This window comes from Leucoraja erinacea, chromosome 28 (assembly GCF_028641065.1).
Source record: "Leucoraja erinacea ecotype New England chromosome 28, Leri_hhj_1, whole genome shotgun sequence".
Classification (NCBI taxonomy): domain Eukaryota; kingdom Metazoa; phylum Chordata; class Chondrichthyes; order Rajiformes; family Rajidae; genus Leucoraja; species Leucoraja erinaceus.
The window spans coordinates 30,716,611-30,742,951 of record NC_073404.1 but is presented as its reverse complement, the minus strand read 5'-3'; the positions used below and the strand labels follow the sequence as shown (position 1 = coordinate 30,742,951).

Here is a 26,341-nt window from a genome sequence, read left to right as displayed (position 1 = left end):
AAGGAGGGAGAGACAGATCAGCCATGATTGAATGCCAGAGTATACTTGATGGGCTGAATGGCCTAATTCGGCTCCTACAGCTTATGATATAGAATATAGAAACACTCTACTGGACTGTTTGTGAGAAAATAATTTCACTGTGTGTTTGCACTTCACTCAAGTGGCACTAAAGCACCGTTGAACATTGAATCTTTGATATTACAATGGCCTCCAATACGGAAATCTGTTTCTGGGCCAAAGCTAGAAATTATTGCAGCTATTATTGAGAAATTATACACCAGTTTGTGATTGAAAATTGTCCCAAACTGTATTATAGAGAGTCACAGAGTGATACAGTGTGGAAAGAGGCCCTTCGGCCCGACTTGCCCACACTGACCAACATGTCCCAGCTACACTAGTCCCACTTGCCTGCGTTTGGCCCAAATCCTTCCCAATCTGTCCTATCCATGTAGCGGTTCGAATGTATATTAAATGTTACAGTCCCAGCCTCAACTACCTCCTCTGGCAGCTCGTTCTATACATCCACAACCTTCTGTGTGAAAACGTTGCCCCTCGGGTTCCTATTAAATCTTCTCCCTCTCACCTTAAACCTATGCCCTCTGGTTCTTCATTCCCCTACGCTGGGTAAAAAGCTCTGTTACTCTCTCAATAAAATTCCACTCAAAATGTTATACACATCTACAGGATCAGCCTCCTGTGCTCCAAGGAATAGAGTCCCAGCTTGCCCAACCTCTCCCTATAACTCAGGCCCTTGAGTCCTGGCAACATCCTCATAAACTTGCTATTATTCACATTGGCGCAGCGGTAGAGTTGCTGCCTCACAGCGCCAGAGACCCAGGTTCGATCCTGACTACGGGTGCTGTCTGTACGGAGTTTGTACGTTCTCCCTGTGACCGCGTGGGTTTTCTCCAGGTGCTCCGGTTTCCTCCCACACTCCAAAGACGTACAGGTTTGTAGGTTAGTTGGCTTGGTATAAATGTAAAATTGTCCCTAGTGTGTGTAGGATAGTGTTAGCGTGCGGGGATCGCTGGTCGGTGTGGACTCGGTGGGCCGAAGGGCCTGTTTCCACGTCTCTCCAAACTAAACAAAACTAATTTATTTGTTTCACAGCATCTTGGTTTTCCCACGACTTTTCCTGCCCTTATATAGAAAATCAGTCGGATCGGGATGTTTGCAATTGTCTACATTTGCAAGTTCATATTTCAGGCTAAAGGTCTTACGTTTGGGAATAAAAGAAGGATCAGAGGATATGGTCACAGTGGGAGATTTATTAGATACAGCTGCTGAGTTCAGACATTTTTTTACTGTGACAAGACTTGTATCTACTTTAGTTTAGTTTAATTTTAGTTCAGAGATACAGCGCGGAAACGGGCCCTTCAGCCCATGGAGTCCAAGTCAACCAGCGATCCTTGTACACTAACACTATCCTACACACACACACTAGGGACATTGATACCAAGCCAATTAACCTACAGACCTGGACATCTATGGAGAGTGGGAGAAAACTCGTGGGGAGAACGTGCAAACTCCGTACAGACAGTGCCCGTAGTCAGGATTGAACCTGGGTCTCTGATGCTGTGAGGCAGCAACTCTACCACTGCGCCACCGTGCTGCCCTGTTCCTTACAAGTGTGTGCTTGGACGACTCTTATTCAAACCCCCTGAAACCTTCGTGTGTTTTAAGTCGGAACGAGTGGATTGATGCAATGCTGGGGATGAGTGGGTTAAAGTGCGATGAGCATTTGTCAGCACTGGGCCTCTACCTGCTGGAGTTTAGAAGAATGAGGGGAGGACTTCATTGTAACTTACCATTTAGTGAAAGGCCTGGATGGAATGGATGGGGAGAAGGAATGGGTGACGTTTCAGGTTGAGACCCTTCTTCAGACTGAGAGTCGGGGGAGAGGGAGACAGAGATATGGAAGGATGTGATAAGGACTGATCAAAGCAGACGATGATAAGCAAATGTTAGAACTAGGGTGGGGGGGGGGGGGGCGAAGGGAGAGAGAGGGACAGGGAGGGTTACTTGAAGTTCGAGAAATCAAATTTCCTATTGCTGATAGACACAAGAAGCTGGAGTAACTCAACGGGTCAGACAGCATCTCTGGAGAGAAGGAATAGGCGATGTTTCGGTTCGAGACCCTTGTTCCACTGGGTTGTGAGCTGCGAGAGCTAGAGGCTGTGAGACAGTGTGGATATTTCCAGGCCTCTGCCAGAGATGGTGGGGAACCAGGATATTGACAGCACGTTCCTGTAACTGGCTGGTCACAGACACTGATAATCCTTCGTTCCACTCTCCATTGTATTACACGGCTGCTGAAGTTCCCAGACGCACTGTTTGGCCGGCTGGAAGGAAGTCCAACAGTCATAACGACTCCATCCCTGAAATCACAAGGGGTGACATGGGTGGTGCAGCGGGTGGAGTTGCTGCCTCACAGCGCCAGAGACATGGGTTCTATCCTGACCACGTGTGCTGTCTGTATGGAGTTTGCACGTTCTCCCCGTGACCACGTGGGTTTTCTCCGGGTGCTCCAGTTTCCTCCCACCCTCCAAAGACGTGCGGGTTTTGTAGGTTAAATGTCTTCTCTAAATTGTAAATTGTCCCCGGTGTGTGTAGGACAGTGTTAGTGTGCAGGTGATCACTGGTCGGAGCGGACTTGATGGGCCTAAGGGCCTGTTTCTGTGCTGTATCTCTAAACTAAAGCTGAATTATACTACAGATGCTGAAATCTTACAGCATTGTAGCACGTTTAGTTTAGAGACACAGCACGGAAACAGGCCCTTCGGCCCACCGAAGGCCGCGTACTAATACTATCTTACACCCACTAGGGGCATTTTATATTATACCAAGCCAATTAATCTACAAACCTGCACGTCTTTGGAGTGTGGGAGGAAACCAAAGATCTCAGAGAAAACCCACGCAGGTCACAGGGAAGACGTGCAAACTCCGTAAAGAAAGCACAATCTCTACCATCTACTTCTGCCTTAAAAATACCCATTGCCTTGGCCTCCACAGCCATCTGTGGCAATGAATTAAACAAAACTTCTCACAGGTAATTTTTCTTGCGCTGTGGACAATATGGGCGCTGTGTTTTGCTGAGTTATAATAGGAAAGATATTGTCAAGCTTGAAAGAGTTCAGGAAAGATTTACGAGGATGTTGTCGGGACTGGAGGGTGTGAGCTATAGGGTGAGGTTGAGCAGGGCTGGGGTCTCTATTCCATGGAGCGCAGGAGGATGAGGGGTAATCTTATAGAGGTGTACAAAATCATGAGAGGAATAGATTGGGTAGATGCACAGAGTCTTTTACCCAGGGTAGGGGAATCGGGGACCAGAGGACATAGGTTCAAGGTGAAGGGGAAAAGATTCAATAGGAATCCGAGGGGTAACTTTTTCACACAAAGGGTGGTGGGTGTATGGAACGAACTGCCAGAGGAGGTAGTTGAGGCTGGGACTATCCCATTGTTTAAGAAACATTTAGACAGGTACATGGACAGGACAGGTTTGGAGGGATATGGACCAGGTGCAGGCAGGTGGGACATTGTTGGCTAGTGTGGGGGAGTTGGGCCGAAGGGCCTGTTTCCACAGTGTATCACTCGATGACCTGCGTTTGCCCCACAGCCCATCACAAGCTGAAGCTCTACCGTAAGTACTACTCGGACAACCCCGCCCTGACCAAGTCAGAGTTCAACGTGTACATCGAGACGCTGGTGGCTGAGATCTCGGGCAAGGAGGACGACTTTGAGAACCTGGTCACGTTCCTGACGGCCAGAAGTGAACAGAACTGCCTGGAGAGAGCACGTCACAGAGCCAGACGCAAATGGTTTTACGACATCAAACGGGCCGCAGCCACCTCCAGCTCCAGCATGGAACCCGTTTATAAAGTTGTCTTTCAATCTCTTTACAAGGTAGGACCGAACAATAGTCCTGGGCCGGTGGGACTGACATGTGATGAAAGAATGGGTCGACTAGGAATTGTATTCACTGGAATTTAGATGGATGAGAGGGGATCTTATAGAAACATATAAAATTCTTAAAGGATTGGCCAGGCTAGATGCAGGAACATTTTTCCCGATGTTAGGGGAGTCCGGAACCAGGGGTCACAGCTTAAGAATAAGGGGTAGCTCATTTAGGACTGAGATGAGAAGAAACCTCTTCACCCAGAGAGTTGTGAATCTGTGGATTTCTCTGCCAGAGAAGGCGGTGGAGGCCAATTCACTGGATGTATTCAAGAGAGAGTTAGATTTTGCTCTTAGGGCTAACGGAATCAAGGGATTATGGGGAGAAAGCAGGAACGGGGTACGGATTGTGGATGATCAGCAATAATAGTGCAATAATAACAATAATAGTTCAGAGCTTATTTGAGGTTGTAGTGTTTAATAGCCTGATGGCTGTGGGGAAGAGGCTGTTCCTGAACCTGGACGTTACAGTCTTCAGGGTCCTGTACCTTCTTAGAAACATAGAAAATGGATGCAGGAGTAGGCCATTCGGCCCTTCGAGCCTGCACCGCCATTCAAAATGATCATGGCTGATCATCCAACTCAGTATCCCGTACCAGCCTTCTCTCCATACCCCCTGATCCTTTTAGCCACAAGGGCCACATCTAACTCCCTCTTAAATATAGCCAATGAACTGTGGCCTCAACTACCTTCTGTGGCAGAGAATTCCACAGATTCACCACTCTCTGTGTGAAAATGGTGGTGGTGAAATGAGTGTGTGGCCAGGGTGTTGTGGGTCTCTGCTGCTGAGCACCTTGTTGAGGCAGTGACTCCTGTAAATCCCTTCGATGATGGAGAGATCAGAGCCGGTGATGGACTGGGCAGTGGTCACAACTTTCTGCAGTCTACTCCGCTCCTGGGCGAACCAGGCCACGATGCAACCAGTCAATATGCTCTCTGCTGTACACCTGTAGAAGTTCAAGAGAATCCTCTCTGACATACCGAATCTCCGTAATCTTCTCGGGAAGTAGAGGCGTTGATGTGCTTTGTTTATAATTGCATCAGCGTGCTGGGTCCACGCTGTGTCTGTAACGTCGACCCTCGTAATGGGACAATTTTCCCGTGACAGGACACGGAGGCGCACGGTGACAACAAGAGAATCAGCTCGTCCATTGCCCTGCTGAGGCACAATTACCACAGGCCAGACAGGGGTGAGGTCTTCCTACACTATGTGGCTTGCACAGTGGAAGATGCACCTTATGTACTCAACCAGGCACTGTACAGAGACATGGGCGTAAGGTAAGTGTGGGCCTTTAATACATCGCGCCTCCACTCCCAACCCTAACGTCTATAGACATAAAATACTGGAGTAACTCGGCGGGGCAGGCAGCATCTCTGGAGTGAAGGAATGGGTGACGTTTCGGGTCGAGACCCTTCTTCAGATCGAAGAACATCACCCATTCCAACGTCCCGCTGAGTTACTCCAGCATTTTGTGTCTATCTTCGGTTTAAACCAGCATCAGCAGTTCCTTCCTACACAAGTGTTTAAGAAGGAACTGCAGATGCTGGAAAAATCGAAGGTAGACAAAAATGCTGGAGAAACTCAGCGGGTGAGGCAGCATCTATGGAGCGAGGGAATAGGTGACGTTTTGGGTCGGGACCCTCTGAGGCAGGTGAAGCGAAGGCATGACTATCGGGTCAGCTGCAAGGAGGCAGGTGCAACGTTGTCTTTCAGCATCGCCAAGGACTGCTCTCACCCCAACCATGGGTCCGGGAGGGACAGGTCCTTGCAGGGCTTCTTGCGGCTGCACTCTATAAACAACGTACCTCGGTGACTGCCAATCACCCCCCCCCCCCCCCCCCCCCCCCCCCCCCCCCCCCCCCCCCCCCCCCCCCCCCCCCCCCCCCCCCCCCCCCACTTATTATTATTTTTTTCAAATCGTTTGCTATGTCGCTCTTCAAGGGAGATGCTAAATGCATTTCGTTGTCTCTGTACTGTACACTGACAATGACAATTAAAATTGAATCTGAATCTGAATCTGAGGTGACGTTTCGGTTCAGGACCTCTGCAGGTGAGGCAGCATCTATGAAGCGAAGGAATAGGTGACGTTTCGGGTCGAGACCCTTGCGGGTCTCGACCTGAAACGTCACCTATTCCTTCGCTCCATAGATGCTGCCTCACCTGTTGAGTTTCTCCAGCATTTTTGTTTACCTTCCTATACAATGTAATTGTTAAGATCGATATGTGAATGGCGGTCACTTTAGATACGGTTTCTAAGAAAGATGGTGAAATAAGGAAAGGTTCCAGGTTCCGTAGCCCCTTGAGTTGGGCCAGCGACCTGTTCAAGTCAAGTCAAGTCGAGTTTATTTGTCACATACACATACGAGATGTGCAGTGAAATGAAAGTGGCAATGCTCGCGGAACAACAAAACAACCAAACAATTTATAAACACAATCATAACACACATATTATTTTACATAATAAATAATAGAAGGAAGAACGTTCTGTACAGTTAGTCCCTGGTGAGATGGGCGTTTACAGTCCGAATTGCCTCTGGGAAGAAACTCCTTCTCAACCTCTCCGTTCTCACTGCATGGCAACGGAGGCGTTTGCCTGACCGTAGTGGCTGGAACAGTCCGTTGCAGGGGTGGTAGAGGTCTCTCATGATTTTGTTTGCTCTGGAGTTGCTCCTCCTGTTGTATAGTTCCTGCAGGGGGGTGAGTGAAGTTCCCATAGTGCGTTCGGCCGAACGGTTGGGGTGGTGAGTGAGCTTGTGTCTGTGTTGCTTGCCGCTTTGTGCCACAGTTTTGCGGTGGTGGACGAGGGGAGGCCGCTGCATATCTACAGGGTGCAGGATCACAGCAATGTCCACTTCTGGAACTGCCACCGGGAGCGGACGGAGGGGTCGTTCCTGGTCATCCCCATCAAGGACCACTACAATCGAGTCTTCGGGGTGATGGGGATCGACACGCTGAGGGACAAGTGCGGCAAAGTGTTCACCGCTCACGAGATCAACTTTTATCCGGTGCGGCGCCCCCCCCCCCCCCTGCTGACTTCTGTGAAACCTCGTTAACCTCTCCGAAACTCCGAAAGAGCAAAATGTATTAAAAAATGGAAAGTCGGTGTTTGCCTTCTCCTAACATTCCCGTTACGTCAAGAGCGTTTTGGTGTCATAAGTCCCAGAACAATGACAATGACAATAGACAATAGGTGCAGGAGTAGAGGCCATTCGACCCATCGAGCCAGCACCGCCATTCAATGTGATCATGGCTGATCATCCCCAATCAGTACCCCGTTCCTACCTTCTCCCCATATCCCCTGACTCCGCTATCTTTAAGAGCCCTATCTAGCTCTCTCTTGAAAGTATCCAGAGAACCTGCCTCCACCGCCCGGCAGAGAATTCCACAGACTCACAACTCTCTGTGTGGAAAAAGTGTTTCCTCGTCTCCGTTCTAAATGGCTTGCCCCTTATTTTTGTGGCCCCTGGTTCTGGACTCCCCCAACATCGGGAATATTTTTCCTGCCTCTAGCATGTCCAAACCCTTAGTAATCTTGTATGTTTCAATAAGAGTATACAAGCCCAGCCGCTCCATTCTCTCAGCATATGACAGTCCTGCCATCCCAGGAATTAACCTGGTACATGACATTCTTGCAGCAGCACAACAGTACAATACACAATACAAAAATAGTATTGAACCCGGGTCCCTGGCGCTGCGAGGCAGTAACTCTACCGCTGCGCCACCGTGCCGCACCAATGACTCTTATGATTTAGGAATGTACCAGCTTGTGAATTCGCAGGTGCCATTGCAACTCTGCTGCTGCCCCCAGTAAATGGCATATTAGTCGGGGGAATGACGGGTGTAATGTGTTTACTAGGGCATCGCAAAGGCGTTCAGCATCGCCTACCACCATGTCCGTCTCCAGAGCAGCATCCTGCGGGCAGTGGACAGCGCCATGATGTGGCTGCTCAACATCAGCCCCAGCATCCAGACCGGCATCACGTATCTCGTGGAACCCACCACCACCAAGGTAGTCCATCACTCCCCTCACAAGCGTTTTTAATGAGTATCTTCGGGCCTAGCTTAATCATTTTAGTTGTAGATTTAGAGATACAGCGCGGAAACAGGCCCTTCGGCCCGTCGAGTTTAGTATTGAATGATTTATTGTCACGTGATAAGTCACAGTGAAATTCTTTGCTTGCAAAGGTATGCAAATAGTGGCCACAGGAAGGGCGCTTACAAAGTTACAAATCCCCCCCCTCCCTGTGCCATGTCCCCCTTTGTTTTTTCCCCCCCTCCCCCCCCGTCCGAGCGGCCCCCCCCCCCCACTCCAGTCCTCCATTCATTCCCCCGGCAGCGGCGTCCTCACTTCCACGTATCCGTCCTCATCTGTCGGTCAGTGCCATCATTGACCGTCGCACCGACCCCTCCACTCTCGCCGCAGGGTCCTCTCCGGACGGCACCGTGGCGCTGACCAGCGATCTACGCACGCTAACGCTTTCCTATACACACTGGGGACAATTTGCAATTGACCTACAATGTTTGGAGTGTGGGAGGGAACCGGAGCACCCGGAGAAAACCCACGCAGTTCACGGGGAGAACGTGCAAACTCCGTACAGACAGCACCCGTAGTCGGGATGGAACCCGGTCTCTGGCGCTGTGAGGCAGCAACTCTACCGCTGCGCCACCGTGCCTCGACAGTGATTCTTATGACATAGGAAGGTATGAGCTTGTGAATACATACCTGCTAACCTATTCCATTGCCCCTCAAAGGAATATGTTTTATGCAAGACGATGACCTCTGAAAACGACCCCATTGAGCAATGGTCCGATGTTCACTCTCCCCCGATGATTCTCAACAGAAAGGACAACTACTTCAGGTCAGACACTAACTTTTGGTTGAAGGTAGACAAAAAAGCTGGAGATCTATGGAGCGAAGGAAAAAGGCAACGTTTCGGGCCGAAAGCGAAGGAAAAAGGCAACGCTGCACCCGCTGAGTTTCTCCAGCTTTTGTGTACCTTCGATTTTCCAGCAAGTGCAGTTCCTTCTTAAAAACATTTGGTTGAAGATGGACACAAACAGCTGGAGTAACTCAGCAGGACAGGCGACATCTCCGGAGAGAAGGAATGGGTGACGTTTCGGGTCGAGACCCTTCTTCAGTTCCTACACTAACTTTTGGTTTATTGGTGTCACCTGGACCGAGGCTACAGTGAAAAACTGTTTGGCGCACTTATCACATAGTCTATTTTACACGGCAGTAAATTTCATCAAAGGTTCAAGATATGCAGTAAAGTGCCTTGACCTGGAATCCCCGTGTTCCGTTCCTTTCATATTTAATTGATTTGTAGGGAATGTGAATCGGGTCAAACTGAAACAGATGCCACAAAATGCTAGAGTAACTCAGCGAGACAGGCAGCATCTCTGGAGAACAGGAATGGGGTCACCAACAGCATCTGCAGTTACTTTCTACACAAAACTGTGTCTCTGCCTCAGAGGGCGGTGGAGGCCAATTCTCTGGATGCTTTCAGAAGAGAGCTCTTAAAAATAGCGGAGTCAAGGGATATGGGGAGAAGGTAGGAACTGGGTACTGATTGTGGATGATCAGCCATGATCTCAGTGAATGTCGGTGCTGGCTCGAAAGGCCGAATAGCCCACACCTGCACCTATTGTCTCTTGAAAACAGATGTCATTTCATTTCAAGTTGATCATCCCTTAATAGAGTCACAGAGTGATACAGCGTGGAAACAGGCCCTTCGGCCCAACTTGCCCACACTGCCCAACATGTCCCACCCAGCTACATTAGTCCACCTTGCCTGCATTTGGCCCATATCCATCCAAACCTACCCTATCCATGTGCCTGTCTAAATACTTCTTAAATGTTGTGGTAGTCCCTGCCTCAACTACCTCTTCCAGCAGCTCGTTCCATACACCCACCTCCCTTTGTGCGATACAGCTGCCCCTCGGGTTCCTATTAAATCATTCCCCCCTCACCTTAAATCTCTGTTTAAGAAAGAACTGCAGATGCTGGAAAAATCAAAGGTAGACAAAAATGCTGGAGAAACTCAGCGGGTGAGGCAGCATCTACGGAGCGAATTAATAGGTGACGTTTCGGGGCTCTGTGAAACGTCACCTATCCATGTTCTCCACAGATGCTGCCTGGCCCGCTGAGTGACTCCAGCACTCTGTGAAACGTCACCTATCCATGTTCTCCACAGATGCTGCCTGACCCGCTGAGTTATAGTGCAGCAGCATCTATGGAGCTAAGGAAATAGGCAACTTTTCGGGCCGAAATCCTTCTGGAAATAGGCAACGTTTCTATTATATAATAGAAACGTTGTCTATTTCCTTAGCTCCATAGATGCTGCCTGACCCGCTGAGTTACTCCAACACTCTGTGAAACGTCACCTATCCATGTTCTCCACAGATGCTGCCTGACCCGCTGAGTTACTCCAGCACTCTAGCTTACATTTAAACCAGATACCAATCTGAAGAAGTGTCCCAACCTGAAACGTCACTTATCCATTTTCTCCAGAGATGTAACAAAAAGGAACTGCAGATTGAGGTTTATACCAGATACTTTAAATGTTGCCCCTCCCAACTTAAATCTGTGCCCTTTAGTATTTGATGTATGCATTCAAGGAATCTTCTGACTGTCTACCTTATCTATAGTGCTCATAATTTTATATACTTTTACGAGGTCACCCCTCATCCTCCGACGTTCCAGAGAAACCAATCCACGCCTGTCCAACTTCTCCCTGTAGCTAATCCCCTCCAGTCCAGGCAACATTCTGGTAAACCTCCTCTGCACCCTGTCCAAAGTCTCTGTATCCTTCCTGTAATGTGGCCACCAGATCTGCACACAATACTCCAAAATGCTGTCCATGCGATCAGATAATATTATACAAGCAAGTCAAACTCCAGTACAATAGGTAGAACAAAGGGGAAGATACAGGGTGCAGAATATGGTTCTCAGTATGTAGCACATCAGTTCCATTGATAAAATCCAATGTGGTTAAATATGATTGGAATATTTAGAATTGCTACTGACTCAGAGGGTGGTGGAGGCCGGTCCTCTGGATACTTTCAAGAGAGAGCTAGATAGGGCTCTTAAAGATAGCGGAGTCGGGGGATATGGGGAGAAGGCAGGAACGGGGTACTGATTGGGGATGATCAGCCAAGATCACATTGAATAGCAGTGCTGGCTCAAAGGGCCGAATGGCCTACCCCTGCACCTATAGTCTATTGTCTAAACTAGATAGAAAAGAGATTTAAAACCGAGTGATTGTATTGGACGATAGTTGATCATCCTTTAGACTCTGGCAATACAGCGTGGAAACAGGCCCTTCGGCCCACTGAGTCCGTGCCGACCAGCGATCGCTCTATAGGCACTAGCACTATCCCACACACAATCCCACAATTGACCTACAATCTTTGGAGTGTGGGAGAAAACCGGAGCACCCGGGAATAACCCACTCAGGTCATGGGGAGAGCGTACAGAGAGCACCCGTAGTCAGGATCGAACCTGTGTCCCGGGCGCTGTGAGGCAGCAACTCTACACCGCACCACTGTGCACTGGGAAGAGCATGCTCAACAGCACCACACTGTGGTGACATCTTCCCATTACGTGGAGTTCCACCTGCCATTGTGTGAACTTCTGTGCCGGACAATTATTTTTTTCCTCTATTGCACTTGGATAGTAGATTTAGTTTTTTTTCCAGATTTGTAAGATTTGTGTAGGGTAACTTCAATTTTTGAAATGATGTTCTCATGGGCCATTTCATAGAAACATAGAAAATAGGTGCAGGAGTAGGCCATTCGGCCCTTCGAGCCTGCACCGCATTCAATATGACCATGGCTGATCATCCAACTCGGTATCCTTTACCTGCCTTCTCTCCCTTTAGCCACAAGGGCCACATCTAACTCCCTCAGATCACCAGCACGAAACTTCTGATCGGAAGTGTTTAGCTTGGGGATACAGCATGGAAACAGGCCTTTCAGCCCATCGAGTCTGAGTCTGAGAAACTTATTGCCTCATAAGTTCATAAGTAATAGGAGCAGAATTAGGCCATTCAGCCCATTAAGTCTACTCCGCCATTCAACCATGGCTGATCTATCTCTCCCTCCTAACCCTATTCTCCTGCTTTCTCCCCATAACCCCTGACACCTGCCTGTTGTCCAATATCAGTGCACATTCTAACTCCTCTTCAATGTTCTTCACACTCAGAAACTACCTCTTCAGATGTGCTGACACCTCGGAAGTAGTCTTCTCATCGACGTATAAAGGGAAGAGGGTGTGTGTGCCTCTGCGCGGCAGAGATGGGATAACGATGGCCATCCTTGACATTGACCTTGGGACTGAGCACGAAATTGTGGCTCACGAGTACAGGAGCATGCTGAAGATGCTGGACATCCTCACCAAGACCTGCTCCATCATCGTGCAGGGAGCTACTGACCCAGAAGGCAGTTTGGACATTGGTAACCTGCCCACCCTCCTCTGTAGAGTTGAATTACAATTAAAATATCAGGTTAAGTGCTCAATCAAGAAAACCCAACCCAAAGTATAATCACAGTGATACAGTGTGGAAACAGGCCCTTCAGCCCAACTTACCTACACTGCTAATATGTCCCATCTACAGTGTACCAGTCCCATCTGCCTGCATTTGGTCCATATCCCTCTAAACCTATCCTATCCATGTACATGTCCAAATGTTTCTTAAACGTTGTGACCGTGATAATAACTCTCAGTCAATAATGTGGCAAGTGTATGGGGTCTGAAGAAGGCCCTCGACCCAAAATGCCACCTGTCCATGTTCTTCGGAGATGCTGCCTGACCCGCTGAGTTACTCCAGCACTCTGTGAAACGTCACCTATCCATGTTCTCCACAGATGCTGCCTGACCTGCTGAGTCACTCCAGCACTCTGTGAAACGTCACCTATCCGTGTTCTCCACAGATGCTGCCTGACCCGCTGAGTTACTCCAGCACTCTGTGAATCGTCAACTATCAATGTTCTCCACAGATGCTGCCTGACCCGCTGGAGTTATCGTGCAGCAGCATCTATGGAGCTAAGGAAATAGGCAACTTTTCGGGCCAAAATCCTTCTGGAAATAGGCAACGTTTCAGGCTGAAACCCTTCTGGGTTTCGGCCCGAAACGTTGTCTATTTCCTTAGCTCCATAGATGCTGCCTGACCCGCTGAGTTACTCCAACACTCTGTGAAACGTCACCTATCCATGTTCTCCACAGATGCTGCCTGACCCGCTGAGTTACTCCAGCACTCTGAAACGTCACCTATCCATGTTCTCCACAGATGCTGCCTGACCCGCTGAGTTACTCCAGCACTCTGTGCCTATCTTTGCTATAAACCTGTATCTACAGTTCTTTATTATGACATTTTCTAACACGAGCATCTTCTTTCTTTCACTTGCTGTGTGGTTTCTCTGCAGATTTTGATAATGAGTATGAAGGTCGAGAGAAGGTGTTGTTCCATGAGCTAATGTTGAAGGAATTGATTGAAAATATCAGGAAACTGAATGAACAGGATGTAGTAGATGTCATGAAGTCAAGTGACCCTCCACTGATGGTCCATAAGGTTTTCAAAATAGTGTTCCATCTCATGAAACCAAACGTCACTGTGGAAGGCCTCGCATGGAACCAGTTGCAGGAGGTAAGAGACAAGATGCATCCACAAGCGTCAGGTTGGCACACTGCCGCAACTTTAGTGCTTTACTTTAGTGGACTTTAGTTCATTGTCACTGCAGTGTCTTTGCTGTGACGGGACAATGGAATTCTCACTTGCTGCAGCACAACACAATATGTGAACATGTAAACATTGTATACAATGGGGAAAAAAAGAAACAGTTCAATAAATAACAAATATAGTGCAAATAACAAATAATAATATAGTCTTTTTGTTTGGCACGGACTTGTAGGGCCGAGATGGCCTGTTTCCGTGCTGTAATTGTTATATGGTTATATGGTCATGTGGACTGAGGTACAGTGAAAAGCTCTTTATGCTTGCGAACCAGTCAGCAGAAAGACAATACGTGTTCACAATCGAGACATTCACAGTGTACAGACACATGATCAGGTAACAACGTTCAGTGCAAGGTGAAGCCAGCAGAGTCAAGGGTCAAGAGTGTTTTATTGTCATGTGTCCCGTGACGGGACAATGGAATTCTCACTTGCTGCAGCACAACACAATATGTGAACATGTAAACATTGTATACAACGGGGAAAAAAAGAAAAAGTTCAATAAATAACAAATATAGTGCAAATAACAAATAATAATATAGTCTTTTGTAGTTCGGAGCTCATAGCTTATTCGATGTGTTTAATAGCCTGATGGCTGTGGGGAAGAAGCTGTTCCTGAACCTGGACGCTACAGTCTTCAGGCTCCTTCTACCTGATGGCAGTGGTGAGATAAGTGTGTGGCCAGGATGTTGTGGGTCCGTGATGATTTTTTAGGTAGTGACTACGATAGATCCCTACGACGGTCAAAGCCGGTGATGGACTGGGCAGTGGTCACAACCTTTTGTAATCTTTTTTGCTCCTGGACGTTCAAGTTGCTAAACCAGGCCACGATGCAACCAGTCAGAATGCTCTCTACTGTACACCTGTAGAAGTTTAGGAGAATCCTCTTCGACGTGCCAAATCTCCGTAATCTTCTCGGGAAGTAGAGTCGCTGATGTGCCTTCTTGACAATTGCATCGGTGTTCTGGGTCCAGGAAAGATCTTCTGATATATGCACGCCCAGGAATTTGTAGTTATTGACCCTCTCCACCATTGTCCCGTTGATATAAACGGGATTGTGGGTCCTCATCCTTCCCCAACTAAAGTCCACAATCAGTTCCTTGGTCTTACTGATGTTGAGAGCCAGGTTGTTGTGCTGGCACCATTTGGTCAGTCGGTCGATCTCACTTCTATACTCTGACTCGTCCCCATCTGTGATTCATCCAACCACAGTGGTGTCATCGGCGAACTTGATGATGGAGTTCGCACTAGAAACATAGAAACATAGACAATAGGTGCAGGAGTAGGCCATTCGGCCCTTCGGGCCTGCACCGCCATTCAATATGATCATGGCTGATCATCCAACTCAGTATCCCGTACCTGCCTTCTCTCCATACCCCTTGATCCCCTTAGCCACAAGGGCCACATCTAACTCCCTCTTAAATATAGCCAATGAACTGGCCTCAACTACCCTCTGTGGCAGACAGTTCCAGAGATTCACCACTCTCTGCGTGAAAAAAGTTCTTCTCATCTCGGTTTTAAAGGATTTCCCCTTCATCCTTAAGCTGTGACCCCTTGTCCTGGACTTCCCTAACATCGGGAACAATCTTCCTGCATCTAGCCTGTCCAACCCCTTAAGAATTTTGTAAGTTTCTATAAGATCCCCTCTCAATCTTCTAAATTCTAGAGAGTATAAACCAAGTCTATCCAGTCTTTCTTCATAAGACAGTCCTGACATCCCAGGACTATGACCGGCTACACAGTCATGGGTATAGAGTGAGTACAGCAGGGGGCTGAGCATGCAGCCTTGAGGTGCTCCCGTACCGATTGTTACTGAGGATGAAGTGGTTCCTCCAATTCGAACAGACTGTGGTCTGTGGATGAGGAAGTCGAGGATCCAATTGCAGAGGGATGCGCAGAGACCCAGTTCTGTGAGCTTGATAACCAGCTTGGTGGGGATGATGGTATTGAGCTCCGAGCTGTAGTCTATAAACAACAGCCTGGCGTAAGTGTTTTTATTGTCCAAGTGGTACAGTGCGGAGTGGAGAGCCAGTGAGATCGCATCCTCCGTTGACCTGTTGTGGCGGTAGGCGAATTGTAGTTGGTCGAGGTTCTTGTCGAGGTAGGAGTTGATGTGCACCATAACCAACCTCTCAAAGCACTTCATCACCACAGACATTAGTGCCACTGGTCGATAGTCATTGAGGCACGTCACCTTACTCTTCTTGGGCACCTGTATTATTGATGCCCTCTTGAAAATGTCCGTAAAATCTCCCGCCAGTTGGTCTGCACAGGTTTTGAGAACTCGACCGGGTATACCATCAGGTCCAAGCGCTTTCCAAGGGTTCACCCCCCTGAAGGATCTTCTGACGTAGACCACCGTGACTGTAACACCATCAGGGCGAATAGGGGATCGGGAAGGCACATCAGTGTCCTCCCGATCAAACCGTGCGTAGAACGCATTGAGCTCGTCAGGGAGTGAAGCTTCGCTGTAGTTTGAGCCGCCTCCGATAACTATCAAAGATAGTCCAATAATAGTTCAGGACTGGTAGGGCTGCTGCCTCAAAGCGCCAGAGACAAGACCTCAGGTGCTGCCTGTGTGGAGTCTGCACGTTACCCCCTGTGACTATGTGGGTTTTCTCCGGGTGCTCCGGTTTCCTCCCAATTCCCAAAAACGTGTGGGTTTGTAGATTAATCGTCCCTCTGTGTGTAGGGAGTGGATGAGAAAGTGGGATAACACAGAACTAGTGTGAACGGGTGACGGATGGCTGGCATGGACTCGATGGGCCGAAGGGCCTGTTTCCATGGTGTTGTTATCTTTAAAATATCCTCCAAAACCAGAAGGAAAGTTGATGTTTGTCTCCCTCTGCTGGCAGTTCACAACCTAGAAACCAAAGAGTCAGAGAGTTGTACACACGGAAACAGGCCCTTCGGCCCATCTTGTCCATGCAAACCAAGTTCCATATCCCTCTAAACCTTTCCTATACATACACCTGTCCAAATGTCTTTTAAAAGTAGTCAATATACCTGCATGTACAGCTTCCTCTGGCAGCTCGTTCCAGATACAGACTACCCTCTGAGTGAAAAAGTTGCCCCTGAGGCCCCTCTAAAATCTTTCCCTTCTCACCTAAAGCCTGTGCCCTCTAGTTTTAGAATCCTCTACCTTCTCCCCATAACCTCTGACACCCATACTAATCAAGAATCTATCTATCTCTGCCTTAAAAATATCCATTGACTTGGCCTCCACAGCCTTCTGTGGCAACTAATTCCACAGAATCACCACCCTCAGACTAAAGTAATTCCTCCTCATCTTCCTAAAGGAACGTCATTTAATTCTGAGGCCGTGACCTCTAGTCCTAGACTCTCCCACTAGTGGAAACATCCTCTCCACATCCACTCTATCCAAGTCTTTCACTATTCGGTAAGTTTCAATGAGGAACCCACTCATCCTTCTAAACTCCAGCGAGTACAGGCCCAGGGTCGTCAAATGCTCATCATCTGTTAACCCACTCATTCCTGGGATCATTTTTTTAAGCCCTGTATTTTTAAGGTGGAGATTGACTGATTCTTGACAGTGTTAGTGCATGGGGATCGCTGGTCGGCATGGACTCGGTGGGCCGAAGGGCCTGTTTTCCCTAAACTAAATTAAATGTCGACACTCAATGGCGTTTTTATTTTTCTCCTTGCAGCAGCTCAATTATGATTTGATTCAACAAATCTGTGACTTTAATCCCATCACCACGATCTCTAAGATGACAACATACCTTCTCCAACAGTACTTTAAAGGTAGGTACTGCCGAGAATGGTATTGAGTGGATTTCAGATGCTTCACGACTAGAATGGTGCCCGGTTTAAAGGGTATCGGCTCGAGAGAGATGAAGGGAGAGGAGGTGGTGATGGTTAGGGGGTGGGGATGGAAGCGAGTGTCGGGGGAGGCACCCCGAAGGTCAGAAGTTGGGGGCACCCCCCGCCCTCCCTTCCCCGCCTCCACACTCCCCCTCCTCCATCCCCCCCCCCCCCCACCCCGCCTCCTTTTCCCCACCCCTCCTATCAGGAGTGCCTGTTTTGCTGAAGTCTAAAATGGCTATTTTTTCCCCGGAGAATAAGGGCATAGGAGTTAAGGAGGCATAGAGCGTGCAAACAGGCCCTTCGGCCCAACTTGTGAATGTTGACCGACATGCCCCATCGACACCAGTCCCACCTGCCAGCGTTTGGCCCATATACCAGGGAGAGGGAGTGTCCATTATGTAACTTATTTTCAATTCGGCAAAATAATTGTGTTCATCTCGGTGTCCCACAGACACAAGGGTTGATGTGGCTTGAAGACAGACACAAAGTTCTGGGGTAGCTCAGCGCGACAGGCATCATCTCTGGAGAGAAGGGATGGGTGATGTTTCGGGTCGACACCCTTCTTCAGACATGTTAGGGGGTGGGAGATTGCAACCTTCACGTGGTCCACCTGTTTCGACGAATGCAATCAACCTGGCGTGCACATACAGAAGATCAAACGGAACAAAGGTACACAAAAATGCTGGAGAAACTCAGCGGGTGCAGCAGCATCTATGGAGCGAAGGAAATAGGCAATGTTTAAGGAAATAGGTAACGTTTCGGGCCGAAACCCAAGGGGTTTCGGCCCGAAACGTTGCCTATCTCCTTCGCTCCATAGATGCTGCTGCACCCGCTGAGTTTCTCCAGCATTTTTGTGTACCTTCAATTTTCCAGCATCTGCAGTTCCTTCTTAAACATCAAACAGAACAAGTTGTCTGACCACTTTAGCAAGAAGACATGTTAGCATGCAGTGTCATCTTGCGACCACGAAGAGGTGCTGTGCTACATGCCACAGCCACAGTAAAATATCCTAATGGCCTGTCCCCGCTGACTGACCCCAGCATTTTGTGTCTATCATTTTGAAACCACTAAACACTCCTCCCTGCGTGTGTTTTTCAGATGTCCGACCTGATGAAGTGTGGAACTATGGCTGCCATATTGTGTACTATCTCTATAACTGGTCGTACCTCTGCTTCACACTGATGGAGATGAAATCCAACCTAAGACACTTCTACCGACCGCCCTCTGTGTGCCACTTGGCTTCATCTGTGGAGAAAGGTTCTGATGACTCACTGTCTGGGAGGAAACCTATTCTCAGTGAAAGAACCCAAAAGCATGCAGCTGCATTTAGTATTTAAATAAATGCCTGCTTGTTTCATTCATGATATCTGTAAGCGCTCACTGAAAACTATGTTGTGTGTCGTGCAATGAATACTGACATGTCAATGATCCAAACTTTCTCGGAAAAAGCTATCCTTGAACCCGGGGGTCATGATTTTAAGACTCCTGTACCTCAGTCATGATGGTAGCATCGAGATGAGAGCGTGGCCAGGGTGGTGGGTGTCTCTGGTGATGCTGGCTGCCTTTTTGAGGCAGCGCTTCCTGTAGATCCCTTCGATGGTAGGGAGGTCAGTACCTGTGATGGACCTTCGATGGTGGGGAGGGTCAGTGATCTGTGATCTCCTTTGTTCCTGGGCACTTGAGTTGCTGATCTACCAGTCAATATGCTCTCCACTGTACACCTGCCGAGGTTCAATGAAGTATTCGGCAGCTTTCTAAATCTCCTCAAACATCGGGTAGAGCTCTGCCTCACAGCGCCAGAGACCTGGGTTTGATCCTGACTACGGGTGCTGTCTGTATGGAGTTTGTACGTTCTCCCTGTGAATGCGTGGGTTTTCTCCGGGTGCTCCGGTTTCCTTGAACACTTCAAAGACGTACAGGTTTGTTGGTTAATTGCCTTCTGTAAATTGTAAATTGTCCTGGGTGTGTAGGATAGTGCTGGTGGATGGGAATCGCTGGTCGATGCGGACTCTGTGGGCTGAAGGGTCTGTTTCCACGCTGTATCTCTGAAGTCTAAAGTAGAGAGGGAGATGGGCCTGCAAGCAGCAGAATCCTATAATCTCCTTATTTCTATCTTGTTTAGTTTATTGTCACATGTACCGAGGTACAGTGAAAAGCTTTTGTTGAATGCTAACCAGTCGATGGAAAGACAATACATGATTACAATCGAGCCGTCCACCGTGTACAGATACATGATGAAGGGAATAACGTTTAGTACAAGGTAAAGTCCGATTTAAGATAGTCCTAGGGTCTCCAAAGAGGTAGATAGCAGCTCAGGACTGCTCTCGAGTTGCTGGTAGAATGGTTCAGTTGTCCGATAAGCCTGATCAGGTACAGCAACCAAGGTACTGGGAGAATTACCACTATCCTTCTATTCGCCTTATATCCATCAGATATCTAATTCTCATATATCCACCTGGAAAAGCAAATAGGATCTCAGTTTAATGTCTTATCCAAAATAATGGCATCTTCATCAGTGTTAGTCTTTCAATGATGCACGGATTTGTTTGCCTAGATATTGAGCATTGGACGAATGTATGACCTTTCTATCAGGTGTAGGAAGTGAGTATCAGAAGCCAGTGGTGTACAAGTCAGCACAGAAATAGCAACTAGAAAATGGCAGCTTTGCAGCCATGTCATCAGTGTCCTGAAATTTAATTTTGGAGGGATAAATAAATCCTTCCACTCAGGGCAGCTGCCACAGTGGTGCAGCGGGTAGAGCTGCTGCCTCACAGCTCCGGAGACCCGGGTTCCATCCTGACCTCGGGTGCTGTCAGTGTGGAGTTTGCACGTTCTCCCTGTGACCGCGTTGGGTTTCCTCCGGGTGCTCCGGTTTCCTCCCACATCCCAAAGACGTGCGGGTTTGTAGGTTAATTGTCCCTCTGTAAATTACCCCTCGTCTGTAGGGAGTGGGTGAACATAGAAGTCGTGTGGAGCCAAAGAACTGCAGATGCTGGTTTATACCAAAGATAGACACAAAGTGCTGGAGTAACTCGGTGGATCAGGCAGCATCTCTGGAGAAAAAGGATGGGTGATGTTTCGGGTCGGGACCCTTCTCCGGTCCCAGCCCAAAATGTCACCCATTCTTATTTCCAGAATTGCTGCCTGACCCACTGAGTAACTCCAGCACTTTGTGTCTATCTTTGCAACCAGAGTAAACAGTTGATCAATGGTCAACGTGAACTCGATGGGTCGAATGGCCTGTTTCCATGCAGTGTCTTTCCATCAATTAAAGAAAACTAGAATACAAAAGCAGGGTTGTAGTGATGAGGCATGATAAGACGTTGTTCAGACCGCATTTCGATAGAATTATGAGCTATTTTGCGCCCCATTTCCAAGGAAGAATGTGCTGGCTCTGAGTGGGTCCAGAGAAGGTTTGCAGAATGATCCCAGGAATGAGTGGGTTAACATATGATGAGCGTTTGACGGCATTGGGCCTTTACTCGCCGGAGTTTAGAAGGGTGAGAGGGAACCTCATTGAAAGTTACCGAATAGTGAAAGGCCTGGATAGAGTGGATGTGGAGAGGATGTTTCCATTAGTGGGAGAGTCCAGAACCAGAGGTCATAGCCTCAGAATTAAATGATGTTCCTTTAAGAAGGAGATGAGAAGGAATTTCTTCAGTCAAAGGGTGGTGAATCTGTGGGATGGCTGTGAAGGCCAAGTCGGTGGATATTTTTAAGCCGGAGATAGATAGATTCTTGATTAGTACGGGTGTCAGGGGTTACGGGGAGAAGGCTGAAGAATAGGGTGAGGAGGGAGAGATATATCAGCCACGATTGAATGGCGGAGTAGACTTGATGGGCCAAATGTCCAAATTCAGCTCCTATCACATATGAACCTGAAAACAGTGGAACAAAGTTTGAGGATGATCAGCCATGATCACGCTGAATGGCGGTGCTGTCTCGAAGGGCTGAATGGCCTCCTCCTGCACCTATTGTTTATTGTCTATTGACATTTGCATCCTTTGCGGTGGCATTGACTGGCAGATGTTCAACGACATTAAGTTTATTCCCTGCAGGGAAAACATCCACACTGAGAGAACATTTAATCTTTCATCGCTCGCCCTGAACTTTATTGAATCAGCTGATGATAAGTATTATACGAGCTGTGTTATTTGTCCTCTGTCAGCAGCCTGATATAATGTAGCACAAATGTCTAGTCATTTATTAGAATGTGGAACCAGGAGCAGAAGTGGCATCAGATAAATTAGACGGTGAGGGACATTAATAACAGAACGTTGGAAAGTCTCATATCTTCAAAGCCTGTGACAGTAATGCCAATGAAGGCTTGTTCAAAGTGAGCGCGCAAACGTTCAAAGTACAACTTTGCGCAAAGTGCAACTTTCAGCCATTCCAGTGATTTGCGAAAGAACTGGAAAGGGATGGTTTTCTTTTCTTTTTTTTGTTTGAAACGAAAAGTGTTTTTTAAGCTTAAATGTCAGTAATTGAACTTCAGTTGCATGATAAATAAGCTACACAAGTTAAGACGATCTTCAGAACAAACCGGCGAGTGTGAGTGAAGATTGAGAAACGCATTTGAAGATTATTTGCTTAGCGTTCACCTCGGTCCGTTTGTAAATTGCATGTGATCAGTTGATTTGCTCTTATTCATCTTGACTGTAACAATTTGTAACTCTGCTTTTTAATATAAACACCGTAATCTAACTGAGACGACTTGCCCATTGACCAAACTCATCCATGCTGCAAGATTCCTGCCTTTGCTAGTCCCATCTGCCTGTGTTTGGTCCATATCCATCTCAACCTTCCTATTCATGTACCTGTCCAAGTGTCTTTAAAATGTTCTCATCTACCTGCCTCGCCTACCTCCTCTGGCAACTCATTCCATATTTCCACATCCGCTGAGTGAAAAATGTGCCCCTCAGATCCCCTTTAAATCTTGCCCTTCTCACCTTATACATGTCAAAAAAAATTAGAAAATAGGTGCAGGAGTAGGCCATTCGGCCCTTCGAGCTAGCACCACCATTCAATATGTTCATGGCTGATCATTCAAAATCAGTACCCCGTTTATGCTTTCTCCCCACATCCCTTGATTCCGTTAGCCCTAGGAGCTATATCTAACTCTATCGTGAATATATCCAGTGAATTGGCCTCCAGTAATGCCAATGACGGCTTGTTCAAAGTGAGCGCGCAAACGTTCAAAGTACAACTTTATGCAATCCACTGACTTGTGTGGCAGAGAATTCCAGATTCACCACTCTCTGGGTGAAAAAGTATTCCTTAAATGGCCTACCCCTTATTCTTAAACTGTGACCCCTGATTCTGGACTCCCCCAACATGGGGAACATTCTTTGTGCATCTAGCCTGTCCAATCCCTTAAGAATTTTACATGTTTCTATAAGATCCTGTCTCATCAGAATACAGTAGAGTACAGAATCAGTTGGTGAGACTGGTGGCCGACAGTTTTCTAAAGACAAACAATAAGTGTGTGGATAGACACAAAATGCTGGAGTAAGTCGGTGGGGGGACAGGCAGCATCTCTGGAGAGAAGGAATGGCTGACGTTTCGGGTCGAGACCCTTCTGCAGACAGAGTCACGGGAGAGGGAAACTAGAGAAATAGACGGTACCCAGGAGAAAGGCAAATATTGAAAATAGATTTTGTAAGATAATTATTTGTAAACAGCCACAGTTCCAGTGTCACAATTACATGCAGTGAATGAAGAGCTAATTGACCAAATATGCCTCTTCCTGGTTGATATATTTTGCTCTTATAAGAATGAACCGACCTGCAATTATTTTAGTGGACTCTGGTGCTGTCTCTATGGAGTTTGCACATTCTCCCTGTGGCCGCCTGGGTTTCCTCTGGGTGTTCCGGTTTCCTCCCACATCCCAAAGATGTACAGACGTGTAGGTTAATCGGCCCTCTGTAAATCGACCCTTCTTCAGTCTGAAAAGATGCTGCCCGTCCCGCAGAGTTACTCCAGCATTTCTTATCCATCTTTGGTTTAAACCAGTATCTGCAGTTCATTCCTACAAAATAAGCGTAATGTGTTCTGTTTAAGAAGGAACTGCAGATGCTGGAAAATCGAAGGTAGACAAAAATGTTGGATAAACTCAGCGGGTGAGGCAGCATCTATGGAGCGAAGGAAAAAGGTGACGTTTCATCACCTATTCCTTCTCTCCATAGATGCTGCCTCACCCGCTGAGTTTCTCCAGCATTTTTGTCTCCCTGCGTAAGATGTTCGTTCACTTTTAAACTACACAAACTACTGGAGTTTGATAATAATTCTCAGAGGGCGACGGATTGTTTATTGTGAATTCTGTGTTGATGTTAATAACGGTTCTGAAATGGTGATTTTTATCTTTGTAATAAAGCCCAGCTACAATAATATTTTTGGTACTTTGCATGTAATTTGGTTTCTTTCAAAATGACAATTTTAGCGTAGCTTTGCAGATAAGAAATATATTGATTTCAGAGCAAAACCAGCAGGATTTTTTTATTACATGCACTGTTCTGTTCTTTATCTTTTGATATCCAATGATGATTTGTCATTGTTCGGTATGTCTCGCTGACATGTTCAACATCAATTAATAAGTCCATTGGATAGGCATCTGAAAAGCGAGACACTGATGTAGGGAGGAACTGCAGATGCTGGTTTAAACCGAAGACAGACGCAAAATGCTGGAGTAACTCAGTGGGACAGGCAGCATCTCTGGAGAGAAGGAATGGGTGACGTTGCAGGTTGAGACTCTTCTTCAGACTGAATCAGGGGAGTGGGAGATACAGAGATAAGGAAATGCGAGGTGTGAAAACGTGACAAAGGGGATGGAGACCAAGGAACATGTAGAATGGATCAGTCTGAAGAAGGGTCTCGAACGAAAATGTCGCCAATTCCTTCTCTCCAAAGATGCTGCCACACTGGGTTTCTCCAGCATTTTTTGTCTACCATAGAATGGATCATTGTTAGCTAGCAGAAGGTAACAACAAAGCAAACAGATATAAAATGTAAATGAGGACAGTCAGGCTGGTCGGAGAATTGGGAAGGGGGAAGGATGGAGAGAGAGGGAAGGCAAGGGTTACTTGAAGTTGGAGAAGTCAATATTCATACCGCTAGGTATAAGCTGCCCAAGCAAAATATGAGATGTTGTTCTCGACGCGAAACGACACCCATACCATCTCTCCAGAGATGTGGCCTGTCCCGCTGAGTTACTCCAGCATTTTGTGTCTGAAGTGTTCCTCCAATTTGCACTGGGCCTCACTCTGACAATGGAGGAGGCCCAGGACAGAAAAGTCAGTGTGGGAATGGGAGGGGGAGTTAAATGTGGGCGATATAATGATGCTTGGTACCAAGATTCTCCTGTAAGCCCACGTTCAAAACTTCAAAAATCATTCATTCTTTAAACATTTTTAAACTAAAATTGTGTCTTTAATTAACCGATGGACTGGACAGGTTTAGAAGGATATGGGCCAAAAGCAGGCAGGTGGGACTAGTGTAGATGGGACATGCTGGTCAGCATGGGCAAGTTGGGCTGAAAGGTCTGTTCCCACACTGTATGATACAGGAACAGGCCCTTTGGCCTACAATGTCTGTGTTGAACATGATGCCAAATTAAACTAATCTCCTCTGCGGGCACGCGATCAATATCCTTCTATTCCCTGCATCTCCTCTTCAAAAACCTCCACCACCACCCCTGGCAACACGTTCCAGGCACCCACTACCCCGTGTAAAAACAAGCGTCACACATCCCCTTTCCTCTCTTACCCTAATGCTAAGCCCTCTAGATTGAAATAATCTATTATACAGATCATCTTAAGCATTCCTCAAATCACAAAAAGACATCTTTAAAGTCCAGTTAATTGTCACGCATACCGAGGTACAGTGAAAAGCTTTTGTTGCGTGCTAACAAGTCAGCGGAAAGACAATACATGATTACAATCGATCCATTCACAGTGTGCAGATACATGATGAGGGGATAATGTTTAGTGCAAGGTAAATCCAGCTAAGTCCGATCAAAGATGGTCCAATAGTAGTTCAGGAATGTGTAGGAAGGAACTGCTGATGCTGGTTTAAACAAGAAGATAGACTCAAAAAGCTGGAGTAACTCAGCAAGTCAGACAGCATCTCGAGAAAAGGAATCGGTGACATTTTGGGTCGAGACCCTTCCCTGTCTGAAGAAGGGTCTCGACCGCAAAACGTCAGCTATTCCTTTTTTCCAGAGATGATATCTGACCCGCTGAGTTACCCCGGCTCTTTGTGTCTATTATCAGAAGTTTAAAACTGCTCTCTGGTTGCGGTAGGATGTTTCAGTTGGCCAGTAACTGAGCTGAAGTGTGTCAATAATGAGCAGATTCCAACGCGAGTGATAAGGCCACGTGATGATATTCACCCATCAGCCAGCCACAGCTCCAATGTCAATGACACCACTGTTGTTACACGTATCACACGAGGTGATGAGTCAGCATAAAGGAGAAAGAATATACCTGTGGCATGCACTGGAAGCTGAAAGAAGTTACATTTTTCTATGGATGTACGGAAACTTAATTATTTATTTTATGTAAAGCACTTTGGTTTCAACACGAGTCGATTTAAATATGCTATATAAATAAAATTGACTTATTTACTTACTATGTTCTTGTAACCTCCGACCGATGCCGCATGGTGACGGATAATACCAAAGATTATAGAGCAGAGTAAGATAGACCACCCCTCCGAAATCCAATGGACTGACGTGTAGTACGTAACGGAACGTCACGGCAGCCATTTGTTTATGCCAAACACGACATCTTTGGTAGTGGGGACGGAATCCACTGTTCTACAATCTGCTCTTA

General features: G+C 47.2%; 1 protein-coding gene across 1 annotated transcript in view; it reads left to right on the top strand.

Annotated features, from left to right (window-relative positions):
- The window catches only part of LOC129710475 (EF-hand calcium-binding domain-containing protein 5-like), a 59,278-nt gene extending 38,682 nt beyond the window's left edge, over positions 1-20,596 (top strand). The window contains exons 13-21 of the mRNA XM_055657431.1: positions 3,469-3,903; positions 5,063-5,232; positions 6,741-6,960; positions 7,812-7,964; positions 8,708-8,814; positions 12,159-12,409; positions 13,379-13,599; positions 17,354-17,450; positions 18,612-20,596. Coding sequence (XP_055513406.1) covers positions 3,469-3,903; positions 5,063-5,232; positions 6,741-6,960; positions 7,812-7,964; positions 8,708-8,814; positions 12,159-12,409; positions 13,379-13,599; positions 17,354-17,450; positions 18,612-18,850 — 1,893 coding nt within the window. The 3' untranslated portion in view covers positions 18,851-20,596. The remainder of the gene's footprint in view (positions 1-3,468; positions 3,904-5,062; positions 5,233-6,740; positions 6,961-7,811; positions 7,965-8,707; positions 8,815-12,158; positions 12,410-13,378; positions 13,600-17,353; positions 17,451-18,611) is intronic.
- Positions 20,597-26,341: the final 5,745 nt, after the last annotated feature.